Consider the following 24470-nt stretch of genomic DNA (forward strand, 5'->3'; position numbering starts at 1 on the left):
GTCCTCGTGGGACTCGTGAGCGGATGTGGCTGGCGGGTCCCCCTGGACCCGGGCCTCATGGGACTCAAAGGCGGTGGAGTAGAGCAGCTTCCCCTGGACCTGTTCCTCACAGGGCTTGAGAGCGTCGGGCGGAGGCGGGTCCGCCAGGACCCCTCTCGGGTCTCAGGAACGTGGACGGAAAGTGGACAGAAAGTGAAGCAGGCCCTTCAGCATCCACCAGACCCTCGGTGACAGGCATGGAAACTAGCCAGCTGGGGAACAGGTCATCCCTGTTGCCATAGAAATAGTCCCATAGCTGTGACTCTTCGAGGCGCGGTGCTCTGGCTGTTGGAGATGTAGTCCTCCAAACCACAGCTGCTGATCCTACACAAGGAGCCAGCTGAGTGTCATTGGGGTGGCGACAGAGATGACGTGCCATTGACAGGCGTCTATTTGGGCTTACCGGAGCAGTGCTGGAGGCGTCAGGCCAACTCACCGAAGGGAAGGAGGCTCTAACAGGTGGCCAGGCAGCACTGGTGTCGGGCGTAGCCACAGGTGGATTGGTGGTTGTCCTCTTGTCTGCGCTGAGAGGTGCCGTGCTCCAATGCGGAGGTGGCGACCGGCGACAATGCAGCAGCGGGAGCTGTAGTGGAAGCAACAGCATGAGCGGACAGCCTGGTGAGCGGAGGTCTTGGTGGTGGCGGCCTACGTAGGATCTCAGCATAAACTGCCTGCTTAATCCACTCCACCTCCTCGGCAAGGCCGATTATCCCCAGGTGGGAACAGTGTGCGACCTTATCCCTCCAGACTTCCCATAAGCCCTCTACTGCAGTAACCCGGAACCAAGGCGGATTGAGGGTGGCGTAAGTGTCCAATAGTCCCATCAGTTCCTTAAAAATATCCTCCTGGCTCAGTGTGGGCACCAGGATTGTACTGGGGGGTCGGATTATACTGTCATGAAATGTACTGATGAACCCGAACACAGCCACACACTGAGCCTTGCTTCTGGAGTTTTATTGAAAGAGAGTGAGTAGTGGAAGCATAACCAGAGGCTGTACCAGACTGGGGCCAAGTAATGAAGTGGCAGGAACTGGCAGGCTAGATGGAGCCGGCTAACTGTCAGGCAGACATAGGAAGCACAGGCAGGCAGACGCAGGGAGCACAGGCACACAGATGTAGCGAGCACAGGCAGGCAGATGAAGAAAGCACTGTCAGGCAGACGTAGGAAGCACAGGCAGGTAGACGCAGAGAGCACAGGCAGGATGAGGTTTGAGTGAAGACAATCCCGCTGGGAATAGCAGACTGAGGAAGTTTTAAGTAGGAGGGTTAAGAGGTGAAATCAGTAACGGCAGGTGACAGGAATCAGTGGTGGGCGGAGGAATTGGGCTGAATGAATGGTGGAAGGATCTGGAACTGTCCAGGATGAGACAGGCAAAACTGAACCCTGACATATACAAAAATAATATTGTTGGGGTGAAAGCTCAGAATTAGATATGTGTGAGACAGGGGGAAAAAATTAACATTAAAACTTGTGACTTTATTAAAATGTAAAATTTGTATTATATGTAAATGCTTAATACCATTTCTATCTAAGTGCCAAAAAAAATATTTTGACATGAAATATTTATTTATTTACATATTTTTTTACACATTGTGTAAACATCAGGCGGTTATGATTAGTGATTAAGCCAATTATTGGCCAGAGTTTAACATTTTATGGCAACAGGATGTTTACATTCCAATTCTGAAAAGTGCTTGAAAAATAAAAATATTTTTTTAAAAGCATGTTTTTTACTTGTGGAATTTATTGCAAAATTACATTTTAAAATGTCCAAATAGGCTTTTACACTTTCAGAAATAAAAAGATAAAATATGCGATTAATCTCGAGTTAACTATTAAAATTATGTGATTAATCGCGATTAAAATTTTTAATCGTTTGACAGCACTAAAATAGATATACATACCTATAATGCTATTGATTTCCTTGTAATTAATCAAATATATTATGATACTCACCACACAGACACAACCAGGACAACAATAAGGGATAAGGCCACTGATATCCCCACTGTGATCGGCAATAAGGGCAATAAGAGTCCATCTGCTTTTCAGCAAACAGGTAAAAAACAAAACTCGTCAAATCAAACTTTAAATAGGTCATAATGAATGTTTCATTTTAAATATTTGAGCAAAATTCAGTGCAGTAGAATATATTTACCCTTAGTACTAACAAGGATCACAGATGATGTTCCTTGGCCCAGATCATTTGTAGCCACACAGTAATACTCTCCTCCATCAGTGACATTGAAGCTGTAAACCTGCCCCAAGGATACATTAATGGCCCCATGTTTGCTGTTCCTGAACCAGGAGAAGCTGGCAGAAGGCTTGGCTCTACTGGAGCAGTTCAGCTCCACCCAGCTACCTGCTGAAACCAAACCTGATGGACTGATGGATGCTGATGTGTCTTTAGGAGCATCTGAGGAAATGGGACACACATTAACTTTACTGATCAGAAACAGCTGAACCAGGATGTGCTGACAGGATCACTTGTATGAAACACTGAGAGTCATTTTTGTCTCTGCTGTCTTGCTTCCTCCATTCTGGCAGGATATCTGGCAGAACATCTGATGTTATATCCATGAGGGGTGTGTATGTGAGCTTCACTGTTGCATAGTTTGCTTATGATAAGCAACTTTGGGCTTGTTTTCCTCTAAAGTCACTTTTAACTTTGGTTTCTTTGGTTTGTTTTTGAACGTGAAGTCCCTTTTTGGGGCTTGACTTTTTCTAACAGAACCCCTTTTTTTGTTTATTGCACTGCACAACAAGAGCTATTAGCCGGGCTAATATAAACCGCCCATTTGCACCATCATCCCTGAATATTTTATGAGCAGGAAAAGTCCCGGTGTGTAGAAATACAGGTTAGGCACGCAGCTGATCCGCGTTGCCTGCTGATGATGGGAGGCATTTAAGCGGAAGGCTGCCAGCAGAACACCGCCAGAGTGTTAACCTAGTGTGATACACCTCGATTGGTCACTGTCTCTCGACAGCCTTCCCTCGTTTCATGTTTCTAACACTGTGTCTCTTGTGCACCAGGTTGCCTTGCTTCGGATCCCACTCCACAGCGCCTCTCACTTCCCAAGCCAAGTCCCAAGACCTGCCAAGAACCCCTTCGGTCCTTCAGTCGGTAGCCAGGCAGCTCTGCCTCCTAAGCCGCTCCGACAGATCACTCCCACCTTCCACCGGCCCACCTTCCTGCCCCACTGCCACCTGCTCCGCCGGCCCGCTGCTGAACCATCACCAGCTGCTCGCCCTTGCTGGTTCCACTCTCTGCCAGCGTCTAACCTCTCCTTCTCTGACCCACAGTTTACCTGTGTGTTCTCGCCTCCGAGTCCCATCTGCGGAGGCCCAACTGACGCTGCCGCCAGCTCCCGTCAGCTCCCGTCGTCCTTTTGAGCTTTCCCCTTACAAATAAACACTGCTAAATCTGCACTTATTCTCCTGTGTGCTCTGCATGTGGGCGAAAGCCTTAAAAACCATGAAACTGGGTTTCTCGTTTGAACCATGTGGAAATGAAGTTCCTGGGGAATCGTCATCTTATAAAATGTCATGATTTGGTATTTTGTTTATTTTTGCCTCTGGACTTATCTGAACTTTAGCCTGTCACCTCTCAGCCACCATCTACCTGCTTCTGCCAACTCATCCCGGCCAGAACGTCCCTTCTCTCTTTTCTTCTCATGCAGTGTGATGTATCCTGTCTCTACCAGATCCTGTGTGCTTAGCCAGCTTGCCTGGATCTGCGTGCTGCAGTTCTCCGTGATTCCCAGCCTCTTGCTCTGCCTATGCTGGTGTCTGTCTTGTCTAAATGACAGTGGGCTTGTTGAAGGAGTTGTAAGATGGCATCTTCAACTCTAGCTCAATGACAATAAGCAAACTGCAGGGGGTCCTGATAGCTGCTTGTTTGCTTACTCAGGTGGGCCAAAAGGACTCTCTTTAGTCATGATTTGGGATCTCAGGACAACAGTTCTCAAGTCAGTGAGGATAATGGGTGAGTTACTTTGGTACCGGGACAATGCAGGAGATCTTCCACAACACTGGAACCATCTCCTTGGTCATACTAAGGTTGAAGACGTGCTGTAGAATCACAGAGACCTGTTCTGAACAGGTCTTCAGGACTTTGGAGTAGACACCGTCTGGACCTACAGCCTTATTCCAGTTCAATCTCTCCAGCTGCATCTTCACTTGACTTCTAGATGCAAAAAAGTGGAAGGGGGTAGGCAAAGGCAGAAGCACCACATTCTGCTGAGAACAAACATGCTGAAGCAGAAGGATCCATGGCTGAGACAGAAGATAAAACAGCCGAGGTGTGACTGAGAAGTTTAGTGTCAAAGGAGAGTGACACTATTTGACTGTGGGCAGGAGAGAAGGAGGCCGAGCTTGTTCCTGAACTGAACCTGTTGAAGAATGTGTTCAACTCATTGGCTCTGTCCAGACATCCACCTATCTGATCCTCTTTCTGCTTGTAAAACTGTGATCTTCTTCATCCCTGACCACACATCTCTTTTATTGTTCTGCTATCGGCAAAGCAGACTGAACATTTTGAAGGAGCTTAAAGGTCCTTCAATGTTTGTAGCAAGATGTTGCAGATATTTTCTGTTGTTTAGTGTGTTATCTCTTCTGCCATTATCCGTTGGGGTAGCATCAGATGCAGTTGAAGCATCAGAGTAACTGACTTGAAGAAAGCTTGTTGAGCTTCTTTAATAACAAAAGTTGACTCTGTTCTGGGGACTCCTCTATTACCTCTGGAGATGAATTTACAAGGAAGTATTCTTCATAAAACTAAGAAAATTATGAACAACCCTGATCATCCTCTTCATCAGATTGTCATACAACAGAAGTGTCTTCAGTGAGAAGCTTCACTCCACTGCAAGAGAGCTACAGGAGATCCTTCCTGCATGCAGCCATGCACAGCTCATTGAAGAAACTCCAATAACACGACTTATACCAACATTGATTTTACCTTTGAGATTCAGAATGTATTTCTTTCTCAAATTTGATACAAAAATTAATAAGTAAATACACAACACAGTGATAGTGTTATTTACACACAATAAGTGATTCGAATTTGTCCTTCATTCTAAATGTGCCAGCAAAATTGCTGAGCACAGATTTATCTGTTGTAGCAACTGTGGAGCTTACTCCACAGTTGCTACAACATGTTGAAGTTTCTGCAAAGGAAAAAATTTTCACAAATATTATAGGGTGAGGCTGCTTTCTGAAGTTACCATTAAAATATAATCCTGCCTAGAAACCCCCCAGCTGTTTTACATATTAGGATCTAACTTTACACATTTAGCTTGGGTGTAACTGACATTCAGAAGCCTAAAACAAATGCACATATTGTATATACTGCCCCTGTTCTTAACTTCACCCCACAAGATGATTTTCTGCTATATATCGTAGTTTGGTGGTCTGCTTGTCTGGCTGTTTTTCTTTTCTTTTTTTTTTTTAAACAATGTGAGTGTTGGAATACAAATTTAAATTCCTTGATTGTACTCAGAAACTTGACAAAGTTTAGTCAGTAGCATTGAACCTGTAAACATGCCCCACAGATACATTAATGGCTCCATGTTTGCTGTTCCTGAACCAGGTGAAGCTGGCAGGAGGCTTGGCTCTACTGGAGCTGCTCAGCAGGGCTCAGAAACAGCTGAACCATGACGTGCTGACAGGATCACTTACATGAAACACTGAGAGTCACTTCTGTCTCTGCTGTCTTGTTTCCTCCATTCACAGGATATGTGGCAGAACAGCTGATGTTGTATCCATCATGTGTGTCTGACAGAGTGATGTTCTCCTGGATTTTAGTTGTAAAGGTTCCCTCTGTGTTTTTCTCTGTTTGTCTGTGAGAGTCTTTTTGGAGATTCCAGGTGAGTTCAGGAGGTGAGTGTGGACAGGGAGTCAAAGCTGAGCAGCTGATAGTGACAGACTGATGCTCCTTCAGATCAGCAGGGATGTTAATGCTGGGACTCCAAGGAGAATCTGGGAGTTCACACAAGACATGGTTTAAACGGTATTTATTTTTTCCTGTTATTATTTCACAGTGCAAATTTTAGAGGCAACCAAAAGTGTGACACACAAACAAAATTACACAATAATAAACACAATAAATACTTTTTGAAATAATTTTACAATAAAAACTGCAAAACCTCATATTCTGAATGAAGTAATGAACATGTGATGAAATGCTTTAGTTTTTACCACTCTGAGCTTCCTTGTGGTTCATCACTTCATGTTATTTTACTACTAACAGTTGCCTGAGGAATATTTAGTAGCAAGGACATTTAATGACTGAGTTTATGGCACAGGTGGCATCCTATCATGGTACAACTCTGGAGTTCACTGAGCTCCTGAGAGCGACCCATTCTTTCACAGCTGTTTTGTAGAAGCAGTCTGCATATTTAGCTGCTGGATTATATGCACCTGTGGCCAGGAATGAAACATCTAAAATCAATTATTTGATGGGTGAGTGAGTACTTATGGTAATATGGTGAAAAAAATAAAGTGTTCATAAAGCAGTAAAATACCTTGTTGCCTGTAAAACAGCTGCTAATTATTGTTATGCCATTACGGGACGTGACAAACTGCATTTCCCATGATGCAAAGTGGTCAAAATGGCCACCAACTCACATCATGCAACGCGGCCCAAAATGGCCACCGACCATAGCAACCATAGACATAATGGCCGTTTCTCAATTCACGAGAACGCGAGTCCGTACTCGCGTTCTCGTCAAGTCTGTTCTCGGTAAGAACACAGGAAGATCGGACTTGACGAGAACGCGAGCACGCAGCACGTATTGTGCATTGGAACAGAAGTATACTCGTAACGTCATCACACCCACAGCGCTTGAGCATTCCTTTAACGTTCAAAACTATTTATACACTACACCATCATATCTTATTGAAAACGTTTTTTATTTAAATTAATTTCTAAAAAGTATAAAAAATATCTAAAATAATTACAGAACTGTGGGTATAAAACCAGCAATAGCGGGAATTTCTTTGGGAGTTGTAATTGTTGTAGTTGTAGAGGCGATTGAATCTTCTTTAAAAAAAATAAGCACTTTGTAGAAGCAAAATGAGCAATACGAGCAATGTTGCTGTTGCTTCGGTCGTTGGTCAGCTTTACCAGCAGGCTGAAGAGGAGGTGATGCAGTTGAGGAGGCAAATCCGAGCAAGGAGAAAATTGATGCAGCAGAGGAGGCTCAGAAGGCAGGCTTTGCTCACCCATCTATTGCCAACTGGTAGGCATTTTAAGATTGACAGCCTATTTCCTACTTTTATCTTAAAAAAAAAAAACATTGATGATGATATTAAAAACGTGATCAGGTTGAGATTGTGACTATTTTCCCTATATTAATAAAAATGAAGACCCAGTTTTAACATTAATAACAGTAGGGTTAAGCTACTTTATTGCACCTCCTGACCTTCACAGCATTGATCATTAAGGAAGGAAAAAAAAAAAACATTTTTATGTCTGTCCACCTTTACAGTGATTAATCTATAAATTATGTGCAGTTAGTTCAGCCCATTTTTTCAGTGAAATGGTAAAAATACCAGAGAAGGGAAGCCATTTGTTACATTTACTATACTTGACTCGTTTTACAACACTATACATTTTATCTTTTCTTTCTTGAGAACTATAATAATCTGCATGTTAAACAGGTATAGTTTTATGCATAGAAAACGTGACAAAAAACAATTAACATTTGGCATTTTTTATTTACAGGAAGAAACAGAAACAAAATATGTGAGGATAAACACCTCTGTGCCGATCCTCCAAATATTTTTTAATGAAGGGGACCTGAAACCAGCCTTCTAGCTAAACAGGGCCACCATCGTCCTCCTCCTTCAGCTGCTGCCCATCCAGAAGGTCCATGGATGGCCACAGGAGATAGAGGTGCTGGTGACCCTCTGCTGGCTGGTCTGTGGTGCATCCTATAGGGAAACAGCTTGCCAGTAAGATCTCTTACCTTCTTGTCCTTAAATAGAGCCAACAATGACACACAATTGATACATAGATTATATCAATTGGATAGAAGATTAAGACAGATCAGCATATTACCTAAATTACAAGTTAATTTTATATTTGGTACAGGTCAAGTGGAGGCACGCTACAACAGACACCACGCCAAGGCTGATTAACATCATTGAGCGTGTCTTTGGTGGTCTGAAGACACGGTGGCGTTCCATCTTCTTCAGGGCGTTGGAGGTCTGCCTGACGTTTGCCCCAAAAGTAATCGCTGCCTGCTGCATCCTTCACAATATTAGTATAGAGGCAGGTGACCAGCTGGACGTGGAGGATGAGGAGGTGGATCCAGAGGAGGACGAGGAGGTTGACCCAGAAGACAGGGAGCTGCTCCAGCTGGCTGCATGTTTAAGTGAACATGAGTACACCTGACCTAACGTAGATCAGTTCTAGTCATGTTCACATGCTGCTTCATTTAATTTTTAACCACCTGGAAAAATACATAAAATAATGCGGAAATTAATTTCCATTCCAACTATTTTTAATTGTAAGTTTATAGGCATTGTCTGTTTGTATAAGATCTTAATGAGTTATTTTGTTGTTTTAAACCATGTTAGTAACTGTTAATAATTTGTTGAATATATTACACCTTCATTCTGTTCCAAAGATAAAACATTTGTATAAAATAAATTTCTGTTTTTTCATATACTATTATTACTATTATTTTCTTTCCCTCTTTCTCCTCTCAATTATTCGTGTCCTGACTCAGAAGAAACTCACTTAGATAGGAAAAACATTCATAGAATGTATTTATTTATTTATTTTATATGCTGCTGCCGTCCTAGGGAGACATTTACAATTTATTCCAGCAAGTATTGAGTTAATAAAGCAACACACGTCAGTCAGATAAACACAAAACAAATAAATCATAACCAGCGGTACTATGCACACTACTTTTTTTTAATTACGCACCAACTCTGTAAACAGGCCACATAGGGAAGCTTAAAAGTATAATATTCTCGCCTCAAACGATCTTAAAACGTACTTTTGAACAACAACAGCAGCAGAAAAGGAAATTTTTTAACTTACCGCTGTGAGCTCTGTTTGCGCTGTCTCAAATCAAGCTGCGGCCGCGGTGCATTCTGGGCAAGCGGTCAGTCTGAAGAACGCACAAGTCTGCTCTGATGCATGCTCGATAAAGAGGGCGGGCGAGAACAACATCCGGGGAATTCGGCGCGTTCTCGATTTGGCGTTCTCAGCATTGGAACAGTGCTCGGGCTGAGGCTGATGACGTATCACGAGTACACGAGCACACGAGAACGCTCAAGAACGCATATTGAGAAACGGCCAATATAAGAGTAGACCCCGCATTGACTGTCGCTGCGCAGGAATTACGGGCGCCACCTTGGGGCGGTTGACTTGATACCTAATCCTGCTGATTCAAGCTGACACACTAATGATGCCTCAGCACTGTGCGGCTCATTTTTGTTTAAATCGAGGGACTATTTATGTCAGGGCTCGAGGGATAACTTTCACAAGCAAGATAAAAAGACATTGTTTATATTTTTGATCAGAATGTAAGTTTTCTATAGGAGATACAAAGTTAGGGTGACCATATTTTCATTTGGGAAAACCAGGACACCTCGGAGCGGGGGGGGGGGGGGGGGGGGGGGGGGGGGGGGGGGGGGGCTTGTAAGGCAAACGCGGACGAGGACGTTTGGTCACCCTATACAAAGTTGTTGTTAGACATTAGTGAATAAACAGCATATATATATATATATATATATATATATATATATATATTATATATATATATATATATATATATATATATATATATATATATATATATATAGTGAACCCTCGCTATATTGCGGTTCACCTCTCACGGTGTCGCTGCTTCACGGATTTGCATTGATGAGCCGTTCATTACAGTTCTCATCAGGTGGCGTGTCGGTTTATAATAATCTTTTTGCCCAGAAGAAAAAATAGTGACAACTACCGATAAAAATGTGTTCTTCTCCCGAAAAAAAAACTCACCTGCACCGCGGGCTTTAGAAGAAAAAAACGCTACAGACCGGAGTCACGGATGCAGCGCCTCAGTCAAAAGAGCAGTGAAATACACACGAGTCACTATTTGTCATACTGTACTTTGTATTTTTTTATATTAATTTTTCATTTTCTCCCGTTCTAATCCAATCACTCGGGTCGCGGTGGGCCGCGCTGATCTCCGCAATTTGAAGCCTTCAGTTCGTATTGATTAAAATTATTATTTTACAACTTATTTGTAAATAATAATAAAAAAACGTTTATATAGTACTTTCATTTGTTAAACAAATGCTTGGGCCGGTAAAAAGGTTTTGTTCTATGGTTTCAATATACTATAGTGTATTTCATTGTATATAATAATTGTAAAAAAAATAAATAAAGGTTACTACTTTACAGATTTCGCCCATCACGGGTTCTTTTTGGGAAGTATATGTACATATGTACATGTACAAATGTGTTTGTTTATATAGCAATAAAAAAATTATAAAGATGTGTGCGTGGCTGTGTTTTGAAACATACATACATCATGTCAGAATATTATATTACTTTTAACCCCACTAAGATTATTTAAACGCATTGGACCATTTGTTATAATAGCTATAGTTTTAAAGTTTTAAGCAAAACAAATGTGAAAATTAGTTCAACATTAAACGAGTTATAGTTGATTAAAATTGATTCTGCACCTGGTTAACACATTAGACTTAGCGGAGTTGTCGACCGCCCCAAGATGGCGCCCCTAAATCTCGTCAGCGCCTATAGGCGAGAGTGGTCGATGCGGGGTCTACTCTTTATATATGTCTATGATAGCAACGAGATCATAAGCTGTAGCTGTGTCTCAATTCGGCGGCTGCGTCCTTCGAAGGACCCAGCCTACACAGCCTTAGGAGGACCCAGCCATCGGAGGATGCTCCGGAGGATCCTCAGCCGTTGGTAAATGGGACGGTCTAGCCTTTGGAGCACTTCCTGGTTGCGACACGACGTCATCACGTCTACCCCAAGCCCGGCGAAAACAGCACCAGCGCCGATAAACGACGCAAAAAAATGGATATTGATTTTTTTATTTTATTTACTTGTTATTGGTGGAGGAGAGTCGGTTTAGCCGGCTTCGGCGGCAGTAAAACCGGCGACGAATTTTTCTCAGGCTGGAGGAGCGCAGTGGAGAGGTAACATTTACCTGCTATTATTTTCACCCACAGGGGCCTGCTAATGATCATAATATACCAGTTATTAAACAAACGCTTGTCAGCAGATTGATGAATATGTTTAAATATAAAATGTTATATTTATTTGTAAGACTTGATATAGGCTTGTTTGTAACTTTAGTAATTGAATTGAATAGTTAAATGTGTACAAACCCTGTAAATAACTGACTTAAATCACTACTTTCACTATCACTAATGTTGTGTTGAGAAGCCAAACTAATATTGAGAAATAAATCATTATTTGTCTAAATTGTTATCCCCTTACTGCCTGATTTTATTTGTAATTATATAATGAAAAAATAATACAGGAAATATAAATCTAAATATAAAAACGTAAAAAAAAAAGTTAAATAGGGGATCTAGATGAAGTAAAATAAGTAAAGGCCAGAATTGTTTGGTCACAAATTAGCAACACCAGGCGTTAAGGGGTTAACATTCACTAGAATTATATCAGCTAAAATGACATTGCTATCATCTAATCCTGTTGTTCTTAATCTTCATGTCTCTATCCAGACAAGGCCGATGTACCGCTGCATCAACCCTAAATGCACAACATCTGCCTGGGAGCCGGTGACATCATGGCCCCATACGATGAAGTGCAGGACGACATGCCAGAGGATGAGGAGGGGGAGAACGTGTTGGAGGCAGTCAGTGGTGCTCCCTGGCGGGACCAGCTGTCTGCCGAGGTGTCTGCCCTGGAGGAGGGTCTACCCGACCACGATTACATTTAGATGGCAAGTATAATCACTTTTTAGCTTTTCTCATGTAAGGGTTATGAAAACAGTTGTAGTAAAGTCATTTTCTGCGTCGTCTTAAACATTTTTTAGGAACATGGCAGCCGTCGATTGGGTCAGCCCCTGCAAACCCTGATGGACGATGTGGTGAACAGTGGAGAGAGGCATCCCCCACCCCCCAGATGATGTCCCACTCGCAGTCAGAAGACTCCAAGGTCATCTGTGTGGCATCCCATCCAGTCCAGCAGCACCACCAGAGACTCCTGCTCAGTCAAAATTGTGTATATATATATACATATACATATATATATACACACACATATATATATATATATATATATATATATATATATATATATATATATATATATATATATATGTTCTTTAGTAATATTTATTTTATATCTTCTGTAAATAGTTAAAATGTTTTTGATAGTTTATTGTAAATACTTGTTTCCCTAAAAATAAATAGATGTTATCACTGAGAAGTTGTTGTAAGTTTACTTAAATTGTAAAGAAGTGATGAAACAGATGATGTAAAAGGTTAAAAGACTTTAAGAACACACAGACAACAATAACTTTTATAAACAATTTAATAATTTAATTTAACAATAACAGCAACACAGAACCTGAGGATAAACCATGGCCAGGTGGCAGCAGTAGGCTTCTCACTGAGCCCCTGCCCTGTCCCTGGATCTTTGCACTCCTAAAGTAGAGGAAAACAATTTGTGTCAACAGATGCAATTTTCTGTAGTGTTTCTTTGAAGCTAGAAAAAAGGAGTGTTTATATATATATATATATATATATATATGTGTGTGTGTGTATTTCATTACATTAGCCAAACCTGAACATACTTTGTATTTTTTTTCCAAGTTGTCCCACTTTTTTTTGGCCTGTTGTGGCTCAACTTCACCCTCCAGGCCCGTGTTTTGCAGGATTGTTCTAAACAAGAGAAACAAGAAGAGATAAACACACAAGGATCCCTACTATCACAACTATAAGATTTATTAAAAAAAAAGTAACATCTGGGCATCATTTGATGTGATCAAAAGATTATATTTGTACGTTGGTGTTTGAACAGGACTTCTTTGAACTTGTGTGACTTTTACATATAAATGCAACATGTATATGGATTTATGTCTCAACTATTACCTCCATCAGACTGCGGCAGTGTTTTTGGCCCTGGTAAAGAGGTGGTCATTTTGCCCACGGAGTTTTATCAACTCCTCTGTATGCTCCCTGCTCCCTAGAACAAAACGACATGTAAAGCATATTTCTGTTATGTCAACAGGAAAAATGACTGTTCTGTATAATTACGCTGGTATTGTTCTTCAAGTGAATTATACTTTAAACCTTATTATACTGTACTGTAAATTAACTATACGTTATTAAGTATTCAAACAAAACGTTTGCAGTATTGACAGCCCAGCACAGCTGGACTGATGTTATTTCTTCAGCTGCATTAAGCTTTGACAGTTCTAATCACTTGTAATAAACTGTATGAGAATAAATTGATCGGATTTGTGAGGGACATGGCTATCAGCACAGTTACAATAAGAAAATTTTGACATTTTTATTCAGTCTTTTAATGTTGCTAAAAGTCTCGTATCAACAGATTAGCTCTAAGCTTTAGCTATAGCTGGCCTTACAAATTCCGGTGGCTCCGTTACCGTCATGTATTTTAATAATGTTCAGTTAAAAAAAATAAAAACAAACTACTTACATAGCTTTGGCAAAAATTCTGAGGACGCTTAAAATGCAGCCTTCAAATGCGTCCTCCTTTTCCCCGAATTCTGAGGATGCACCGCGACCATCCTTACTGGCCTTGCCTGCCATAATATTTCCCAGGGTGCTTTGCTCGCTTTTTTTTTAGTAGTTTAAGAAGAAGAAAGAAGGCGGATTTTCATCAAGACTAAAGGAAAGCAGCAGCAGCGCTGGCAGTAGTGCTGAGTACAGCTATGTAAGTAGTTTGTTTTTATTTTTTTTAACTGAACATTATTAAAATACATGACGGTAACGGAGCCACCGGAATTTGTAGGACCAGCTATAGCTAAAGCTTAGAGCTAATCTGTTGATACGAGACTTTTAGCAACATTAAAAGACTGAATAAAAATGTCACAATTTTTTATTTTAAACTACATCTTATTGTAACTGTGCTGATAGCCATGTCCCTCACAAATCCGATCAATTTATTCTCATACAGTTTATTACAAGTGATTAGAACTGTCAAAGCTTAATGCAGCTGAAGAAATAACATCAGTCCAGCTGTGCTGGGCTGTCAATACTGCAAACGTTTTGTTTGAATACTCAATAACGTATAGTTAATTTACAGTACAGTATAATAAGGTTTAAAGTATAATTCACTTGAAGAACAATACCAGCGTAATTATACAGAACAGTCATTTTTCCTGTTGACATAACAGAAATATGCTTTACATGTCGTTTTGTTCTAGGGAGCAGGGAGCATACAGAGGAGTTGATAAAACTCCGTGGGCAAAATGACCACCTCTTTACCAGGGCCAAAAATACTGCCGCAGTCGGATGGAGGTAAGAGTTGAGACATAATTCCATATACATGTTGCATTTATATGTAAAAGTCACACAAGTTCAAAGAAGTCCTGTTCAAACACCAACGTACAAATATAATCTTTTGATCACATCAAATGATGCCCAGATGTCACTTTTTTTAATCTTATAGTTGTGATATTAGTGACCCTTGTGTGTTTATCTCTTCTCATTTCTCTTGTTTAGAACAATCCTGCAAAAAACGGGCCTGGAGGGTGAAGTTGAGCCACAACAGGCCAAAAAAAGGGGGACAACTGGAAAAAAGACAAAGGAGGGGCAGGGGGGGCGAAGGGAAGGAAAGACACACACACACACACACACACAGAGACAGAGAGAGGAGAGACAGAGACAGAGACAGAGAGAGACATGAGACAGAGACACAGACAGAGAGAGAGAGAGACATAGACAGTAGAGAGACAGTAGACGATGACACACAGATATAGAGAGAGATAGTAGAGAGAGATACACATAGAGATAGAGATAGAGAGATATATATAATAGGAGATATATATAGATATAGATATATATGATATATATAGATATATATAGTATATATATATCTAATATATATATATATATATATATATATATATATATAAACACTCCTTTTTTCTAGCTTCAAAGAAACACTACAGAAAATTGCATCTTGTTGACACAAATTGTTTTCCTCTACTTTAGGAATGCAAAGGGCCAGGGCAGGAGGTCAGTGGGAAGCCTACTGCTGCCACCTGGCCATGGTTTATCCTCAGGTTCTGTGTTGCTGTTATTGTTAAATTAAATTGTTTATAAAAGTTATTGTTGTCTGTGTGTTCTTAAAGTCTTTTAACCTTTTACATCGTCTGTTTCATCACTTCTTTACAATTTAAGTAAACTTAGAACAACTTCTCAGTGATAACATCAATTTATTTTTAGGGAAACAAGTATTTACAATAAACTATCAAAAACATTTTAACTATTTACAGAAGATATAAAATAAATATTACTAAAGAATATATATATATATATATATATATATATATATATATATATATATATATATATATATATATATATATATATATATATAATATACAATTTTGACTGAGCAGGAGTCCCTGGTGGTGCTGCTGGACTGGATGGGATGCCACACAGATGACCTTGGAGTCTTATCACTGCGAGTGGGACATCATCTGGGGGGTGGGGGATGCCTCTCTCCACTGTTCACCACATCACCCATCAGGGTTTGCAGGGCTGACCCAATCGACGGCTGCCATGTTCCTAAAAATGTTTAAGACGACGCAGAAAATGACTTTACTACAACTGTTTTCATAACCCTTACATGAGAAAAGCTAAAAAGTGATTATACTTGCCATCTAAATGTAATTGTGGTCGGGTAGACCCTCCTCCAGGGCAGACACCTCGGCAGACAGCTGGTCCCGCCAGGGAGCACCACTGACTGCCTCCAACACGTTCTCCCCCTCCTCATCCTCTGGCATGTCGTCCTGCACTTCATCGTATGGGGCCATGATGTCACCGGCTCCCAGGCAGATGTTGTGCATTTAGGGTTGATGCAGCGGTACATCGGCCTTGTCTGGATAGAGACATGAAGATTAAGAACAACAGGATTTGATGATAGCAATGTCATTTTAGCTGATATAATTCTAGTGAATGTTAACGCCTGGTGTTGCTAATTTGTGACCAAACAATTCTGGCCTTTACTTATTTTACTTCATCTAGATCCCCTATTTAACTTTTTTTTTTTTACGTTTTTATATTTAGATTTATATTTCCTGTATTATTTTTTCGTTATATAATTACAAATAAAATCAGGCAGTAAGGGGATAACAATTTAGACAAATAATGATTTATTTCTCAATATTAGTTTGGCTTCTCAACACAACATTAGTGATAGTGAAAGTAGTGATTTAAGTCAGTTATTTACAGGGTTTGTACACATTTAACTATTCAATTCAAATTACTAAAGTTACAAACATAAGCCTATATCAAGTCTTACAAATAAATATAACATTTTATATTTAAACATATTCATCAATCTGCTGACAAGCGTTTGTTTAATAACTGGTATATTATGATCATTAGCAGACCCCTGTGGGTGAAAATAATAGCAGGTAAATGTTACCTCTCCACTGCGCTCCTCCAGCCTGAGAAAAATTCGTCGCCGGTTTTACTGCTGCCGAAGCCGGCTAAACTGACTCTCCTCCTCCAATAACAAGTAAATAAAAAAAATAATTCAATATCCATTTTTTTGCGTCGTTTATCGGCGCTGGTGCTGTTTTCGCCGGGCTTGGGGTAGACGTGATGACGTCGTGTCGCAACCAGGAAGTGCTCCAAAGGCTAGACCGTCCCATTTACCAACGGTTGAGGATCCTCCGGAGCATCCTCCGATGGCTGGGTCCTCCTAAGGCTGTGTAGGCTGGGTCCTTCGAAGGACGCAGCCGCCGAATTGAGACACAGCTATAGACATAATATAAGAGTAGACGCGTCATTGGGCGGGTTCTGCCTATGCTGCGATGCGTCTGAGCGTCCGCCATCTTAAATGTGGCAAATCTGCAGTTACTCAGTCACTTAAACAGTATCAGAGGGACTTTAATCTCTGAATATACTTTGTATTCGTAGTATTTTTTTTGTAATATTACAAGTTTATTTTCGTATCCCTTTAGCTTCATTCTCCTGAATTTATTCTCCTAAAGAATAAAAATATTTAAAATAATCTTGTCAGGGTTCTCTGTGTTGTCCTGCTCTAACTCTACTCCTCAGGTGTGTCTAGTTGGCTGAGGGGGCGTGGCCCACACCTGCAGCTCGTTGCAGGCGGCTTCCTCTGGCTTCTTAAGCAGAGCGCTGACAGATGGAAGACGCCAGAGCCTTAACCAGTCGTGGTACGACGTGGCCTCTGACCCAACTCCTGAAAACCTGCTTGTGAGTTTTTTTCGTCTTTGAACTTTGACTAATTTTAGATCTCCCTGTTTTTGTCACAGTTTTGGTGCTTGGATGCACTCACCTGTCTTGACGTCTTTTCCGAAGAACCAGACCTACAGAATCCTCTTGCTCAGATTTTGCTCTGGCGCTCCCCTCATACTCCCTGGATGTTACCCAGCGGGGCCTGAGATTCCCCCTCTCGGATTCTACTGGTTCTTCCCTCACTCTGGTCAATCCATCTGTCACCCACTTCCGAGGAGGCTCGCTCTGGATCCCTCACCAGTAACATCAGCCACCCTCAGCCACTAGCCACCGAACACCAACAGGGGTAGGATCACAGAGTTCCCTCGGCGCTACTTCTCCCCGGTTAGGTCCGCCCAGCTTTATGGTAAGCAGGGCAGCTTCTAGTAGTTCTTCTGGTTCACCTTTCAGAGTCACTTACTCTTCTTCTCTTTGCAGTCTCTCCAGCCGTGACGTTCTGACCCTGCCGAGTTTTCCGTAGTCCCGTCCGTTATATCTACCTGTTTCCTAAATAAACATCTTAAAACTGTGCTTTGCTTCCCGATCGTATCTGCATGTGGGCTCGTCATCTGAAAACCATGACAAATCTAAGCTGGCCCTATTACTCCAGGAGTGAAATAATTCTGCAAGCTGTGATTATTCTGGAAATGTTCCCCCTTAATTCTCATAATATGATGTTTTTATCATAACATTATCACTTTTGTTTTTGTTTGTTTATTTTTACTTTATTGACCTAGGACTTTTTTTCCTCATATTATTAATTTTACCTCTTTAATACTCACCCAAAAAGTCTGTTCCTAAAGGTTTACATGTGACACGGTTTTATGGAATAATGAAGACCACAATGTTTAGATTTAACAAATTGATCCTTATATTCATAATATATATATATATGTGTGTGTGTATTTATTGCAGCACAGGAATGAGGCATCTTCTCTGATTCACGTTCACAATAACAGAACTCAACTTTTTTCTGCCACATACAATATGGCGGTGACGTTGACGCGTCTATGTATATATGTCTGTGAACGAGATAACGTTACTATGGAAAGGGATAAAACTCGATCACACACAAAGATCTTTCTTCTTCTTGGCAACCAGCCAGTCAGGAAAGGCATGCAGCTGCTACTCCAAACTTCCCCCCGCTCCGCGGCACGTACTCTAGTTTCTCGCTGGACCGAGATTTTTCGAAGCAAACTTTATTCCCTGCTTTGCTTACGCAGGAGGTCGACTTAAAAAGTACATTTTAATTCCCTCTGATCAAAGACTGGGAGCCGCCTTATCTCCCACTGATCGAAAGAGGACTACGCTTTTGCTGGGCCGAGCAAAGCGACTGGAAGCCCGGACAGAGAGAGAGACGGAGGGACTTTCTCATCCTGTTCCCGCTGTGGCGCGCACCTGCGGTCGTCAAGAGCTCCAGGACGCTCACGGACCCCGGAGTCGGGACTTCACTCCTGAATCACCTCAAAGTAACGGGGTTCTCCTCTTTTATTTATTTTTCACCCACAGGGTGTTTCAGAAGTGCCTGGGCAGGTGTAGGAACTTAGGTTGATGCTTTTTACTCCAAGACGGAGTTGGGTTTATTTTGCTGAATATTTTCTTTGTATGTACATGCATTTGTGAATGTGACTGGCTGTGTTTGTGATTTTGTGGTTCGTCAAGACCCCACTGCGGGTCCTGCTGTAACTTTTTTTCCGAATTATTCCATTTTTTTTCTCTCTCATTGTTTCCATCTTTGCTTCCCGCTTATCAGCAGTTCAATCTCTTTGTTAGAGCTCAGTTCGCGGTTTGTTTAAACTGTTGAGTCAGCCGTTCCCTAAAGTCCCTTAAATGAAAGTTGCGCCAACTCAGCGAGTGGCGCCATTTTGGGTCTAAACTTGCCACAGGCAGGCACTTTAACACTGTTATGTTATGCGCGTTTCGCACCTTCTAATACCCTTCAGGCAGGTGTTCTGAATAAAACACAACTGAGTGTTGATGATCACCAACTAGGCATCCAGAAAAGCTGATATTACATTTTAATAAGACTTGAGAGAGACATTTTTAAGTGAACTGTATACTTCTCTTTTACTGTCTTGAAGTCCAGAATTGGTCCCATAGGACAAAAATCAGACACACATTATGCTACAGCACAATGAAATAAAGCAAGAAGTCCAGAAGAAAATTTCACATAAAAAAATCGGACGGTCGGTGAAAATCAAACATGTTTGAAATTCAGTCGGCTGTCGTGAGGTTTTCGTGAGCGCATCCTGCTGTTCAAGCAGAGCTACGAGGGAGCGCCCTCCCCTCCTCTCCGTCCCCGCCAAGGGAGGGAGGGGAGCAGGCGTCCCTGAAGCGACCTTCGCCCGGCCCGGGACCCGCGGGGCCCGGACGTCGGCTCGCGGGGCGGGGGGAGGGCAAGCGCTCCGGTCCGCGCGACGCGCTGGCCGCCTGTTTCGGCACGCCTCCGCTCGCGGGGCGGGCCGGGCGACCTGCCGTGCCGCGCGGCCGCCGGTGTGGTGCGTGAGCTGGGCTCGACCCCCTGCTCTGGGTCCCTGTCACCCACCGTCGCTCGCCTGCCTCTGCCACCACAGCGAGCGGTCCCAGAGGGGGCACGCAGTCCGGTCGCGTCCGAGCGTCGCGCCGCACAGATCGTGAGCGGTGAACTTTTTAAACCCCGCGGTTCCATCGTACAGTTTGAGATGTATATAAGTACCACCACTGAAAAACTCGTACAGTGTATGCCCGGCTTAGCGGTTGGGGACTGGCGGGGAGAGACAAGCTTTGCGCGTTTTTTTTTTTTTTTTTTTGTTTTTATATTAGCGAGGTGGCCGCCAAACTTAGCGCTGCGGGAAACCCTGACTTCAGAAAAAAAAAGCCCACATACCTCACACAAGCCAGAGTTTGTTGTAGGTCTCCAAGTTTCGTTCGTCTCTTGGTCCAAGCTACTGACTCGTTGATCCACAATAAACGCCGCTCTTCATCGCTTGGAAAACGGAACATCCGCGTCCCTTTATCAGTGCTGTTGCTGCAGCCGTGGGCACAACACCCTGGCATGGTGGCTTATTTTCGAAATAAAGAAATACTCGAAATAATCAGAAAAAATAAAATAAAAATAAAAGAAATCGGTCGCTCGCAGTGTTGTAAACGCGCTGAGCTTAGCTGAGCCTAGACCCAAAATGGCCGCATGAGATCACGTGACCCGAAAAAAATGGAACGCCCATGACGACACTTTCATTTAAGGGACTTTACCGTTCCCCACTGGCCGAGGCACCGCCCCGCTTTAGTGTAAGTGCTGACTGCATCATCAGGACCTCCCCTCACGCATCACGCAAGCTTGTAGATCATACGTCATCGTAGCAGCCATCTTGGGAGGGTGTCGGGTGACTGAACTGTAGGTAGCTTAGCTGGAATAGCTTTTGACATCAAAGCATCCAGTGGGACTCTCAAAGCTGTCCTGTTTGTCAACGCTGCTACGTCAGATGCCGATGTTTTGAAGGTGGTGTTAAACAACCGTGAGGTGGACTTAGATTTGCTAACCGCTCATTTTAATCCATTGTTTTTTTTTCTGTTTTTTTTATTTCCACATATATATTTGGCATGTTTAGTTTTAGTAGTGAGTAAGATTTCTAAGGTTGTTGAATCAGAGAATTACTGTAACAGGGAATTGCTTTTGGTTCAATAAAAACAACTGTGGAATAGAAATTGTTTTGTGTTCAATCCAATTCACAGTTGCATGGTTTTTCAGAATTCAGATCTACCTCCTATCAGAGTTAACATCTGATATTAACACAGACATTAACGGTGGATGGGTGATAGGGAATAAGTATTTAAACTCTAATTGCAGTTATATTGGGGTTCTCACAGTCTGCCGGATAAACCTCTTCGGTTAAAATCCGACCAGATCATTTATTCCATTTCATTTATTGAAATTATTCATTTATTGATTTATTCCAGATCATTTATTGAGCTGGCAGCGCTTTTACTTATTTTTATTTATTTTATCTCTTTGTGCAGCACTTTGGAAACCTTGTGTTTGTTTAAACCGTGCTACATAAATAAAGTGGATTGGATTGGATTCCAGCAGAAATTAGTTCATAACAGCTAATTAACTAATGCATTAGTAGTATAAATCATTACAAGCTTTTAGCCTAACATCACCACCATTTGAAGTATTGAGTTGAATGACTTATTACTTAAATTATAATACCAAATTATAATTAATAATAATAATAATAATAAGCATATTCAAACAGCTTCTGGCATAACATAATAATTTGATGTTGGTGTCAGAGAGGGAAGTCTTACCTTGAACTGTTATATGAAGAGGAGTAGAACAAGCTGTTGCCTTGTAGCCACCGTTCTCAATTCTGAGGAAGTATTTGTCTTCTTGACTCTTGTTTATGTCAGAAAACACAGTGGTGCAGTTTCTTTGTCTCAGGTTTCCAGTTATTTTTGCTAGATCTGTGTTAACCCCTTGATCGATGTCATAAATATTATTTTTACTTTGAATCCATGCTCCACGGGTTTCTTTTCCACTGTTAAATTCAGTGATTCCTTTCTCAGCTCTAAAGCTACATGGAACTAGCAAACATGATCCACTCAGTGCTTCAATCTTATTTGGTATGGTGAGGAAGAGGAGTGGAGTATTACTACCACAATCACCCATAACGCCTGTAAAAAAAAAAGAAGAAAAACATTGAACATAATATGAAGGAAAATCTGAGGAGAAACTTCATGATCCTCAAACTTCAGTTCAGCTACAGCTTGTTACATATGGAGCCTTTAAACAAAATCAGAATTAATTATCTCAACTTAGAAATGATTCATGTTTCGTCTCCAAATGAAAGGAGGTGAACAACCAGCTCACCTGGAAGAAAGAAGACGCTCAGTAACATGTTGACTGCCAGCATGTTCTCAGACAGAGCTGCCATCAGACTCTGATAGTTAAAAGATTTCAATATAATTCAGTTTTTTAAAATCAGTGCTAGTTTTGGATAAAACCTCTATTGTCTTTGACAGGAAATTAAAACAGACATTTTAAGATAGGAAATTAATGGGAATTTAGAAACATTTCTCTGGTAAAAGAAGGAATCAAAGTCAGTTTTGATCTTTTCAATGAGTGGTTAAAGTAAAATAAAAAGAACAAGTTTCAGTACAATTGCTGACACCTAAATTAACTACAAATTAATAACTAACTTTGCTTTTTTACCATGAAAGTTACAATAAATGTATAAGTGATAAAACATTTTCTTACCCAATAAATATGCAGCAAAAACAATAAAAAAACTGTTTTAAATCCAGAAATGTGTAGATTTCAGCTGGTGAGCCAAAGATCAAAAGAGTAACTTCTCTGTTTCAAAGCTGATGTTGTGTGAAAGCCTGCAGCCGTATTTATTCTTCCTCTTCTGAAAAGGAGGATGTCAGGAACAGCATGTGCTTTCCAGAATGTGTTTGATTACATCCGTATATTATCTCACAGTTTGAATATTTAGACAAGGAACAGGTGATTTCATACAAAAGAGCATATTTGTTTGTTTTCTCATTTTTAGTTATTTGTGTTTTTTTTTAGGTTTAGTTAATCTAAGTTTTCACTGTCTTTTTTGCAGTTACCCAAACAATGTTATTTAATTGATGGGGATATTCATATAGACAGTCAATATTGTTAAAGTAATGATGATAAATAACTAGCGGTTATTGGTGGGCTGTAGCTGTTTAAGATTAATATGGTTATGGCACAAACCAGCTTTATTAACAGCTGCACAATAACAATGATAGTCATTCCTATTATAGCATTAGAGTTAAATATGTCATCTTTGCAAGGAAAACCTTTACACATATTGAACCAGTATGATGTAGCAAAAATCAAAATAAAAAAAATCAAACATTCAGCATATCAGTGATAAGGTTGCAGTGGGAAATGAGATTAATCAATAACAATAACATAAATTTAACGCATTTAAACCACCTGTAACAAAAAGGAAGCTGAAGAAGCCCCACACGGTTGGATTGCTCTTTGCAAGCCACATGGAGAGGACATAAATGCCATGACTGAGTGTGTGACAGACTATATGAACTTCTGTGTGGACAGCATCATCCCCACCAGAACAGTGAGATGCTTCTCTAATAACAAACCCTGGATCACCAGTGACCTGAAGTAACTGTTAAACAAGAAAAAAAGAGACTTTAGGGAGCAAGACAGTGTGTTCACAGAAGAAGCTCAAAGTCAAGATCAAAGACAGCAAGGAGGTGTACAGGAAGAAGCTGGGGAGTAAACTGCAGAGGAGGTATCAGAGATGTGTCATCAGGGATGAAGAAGATCACAGGCTTCCAAGCAGAAAGGGGATCAGATAGATAGAAGTCTGGACAGCAAATAAGCTAAAGACATTCTTCAATAGGTTCAGATCAGGAACAGGCTCACCATCCTCCCCTCGTGCCCCCAGCCCAACAGACATCCCACCCTCCTTTGACCCACAGCTTTCCTGTCACACCTCAGATGTTTTATCCTCTACCTCAGTCATGGACTCTTCTGCTTCCACTAGTTTGCCTTCAACCAAATTAGGAGATGCTGCTGCTCCCTCCCATCCCACTTTTCTGTTTCTAGAAGTCAGGTGAAGAGGCAGCTGGGGAGACTGAAACGGAACAAGGTAGGTCTGTGCAGAGCAGCTCGGTGGGATTCTGCAGCACCTCTTCAATCTAAGCTTGACCCAAGAGAAGGTACCGCTGTTGTGGAAGATATCCTGTCTGAATCTGGTACCAAAGAAAACTCTCCCATCAGTTATCAATGACGACTACAGACCCGTTCCCCTGACATCCAACATCATGAAGGTTCAGGAGAGACTCCTGTTGGCCCACCTGTGTAAGCAGACAAGCACATATCAGGACCCCCTGCAGTTTGCTTAGTGCCGTAGAGTTGGAGTTGAAGATGTCATCATACACCTGCTTCAACAAACCCACTCACATCTGGACAAAGCAGGCAGCACTGTGAGGATCATGTTCT

General features: G+C 41.4%; 1 protein-coding gene and 2 long non-coding RNA genes across 3 annotated transcripts in view; 1 reads left to right on the top strand and 2 right to left on the bottom strand.

The window, feature by feature from the left end:
• The window catches only part of LOC105920207 (B-cell receptor CD22-like), a 31596-nt gene extending 9192 nt beyond the window's left edge, over window positions 1-22404 (bottom strand). The window contains exons 1-5 of the mRNA XM_036125118.1: window positions 22341-22404; window positions 21779-22144; window positions 5717-6016; window positions 2199-2456; window positions 1997-2081 (exon numbers count right to left, since the gene is read on the bottom strand). Of these exons, the coding sequence (XP_035981011.1) occupies window positions 1997-2081; window positions 2199-2456; window positions 5717-6016; window positions 21779-22144; window positions 22341-22404 (1073 nt within the window). The remainder of the gene's footprint in view (window positions 1-1996; window positions 2082-2198; window positions 2457-5716; window positions 6017-21778; window positions 22145-22340) is intronic.
• On the bottom strand, window positions 12850-13541 carry LOC118556829. Its single transcript, XR_004927403.1, has 2 exons — window positions 13142-13541; window positions 12850-12931 (listed from the first exon to the last, which is right to left on the bottom strand). It is a non-coding gene; the product is annotated as an uncharacterized LOC118556829 (long non-coding RNA).
• LOC118556824 lies at window positions 13724-14810 on the top strand. The gene is made up of 3 exons (XR_004927397.1): window positions 13724-13949; window positions 14443-14536; window positions 14741-14810. It is a non-coding gene; the product is annotated as an uncharacterized LOC118556824 (long non-coding RNA).
• Window positions 22405-24470: the final 2066 nt, after the last annotated feature.

The sequence above is a fragment of the Fundulus heteroclitus genome, chromosome 21, assembly GCF_011125445.2.
Source record: "Fundulus heteroclitus isolate FHET01 chromosome 21, MU-UCD_Fhet_4.1, whole genome shotgun sequence".
Classification (NCBI taxonomy): Eukaryota; Metazoa; Chordata; class Actinopteri; order Cyprinodontiformes; family Fundulidae; genus Fundulus; species Fundulus heteroclitus.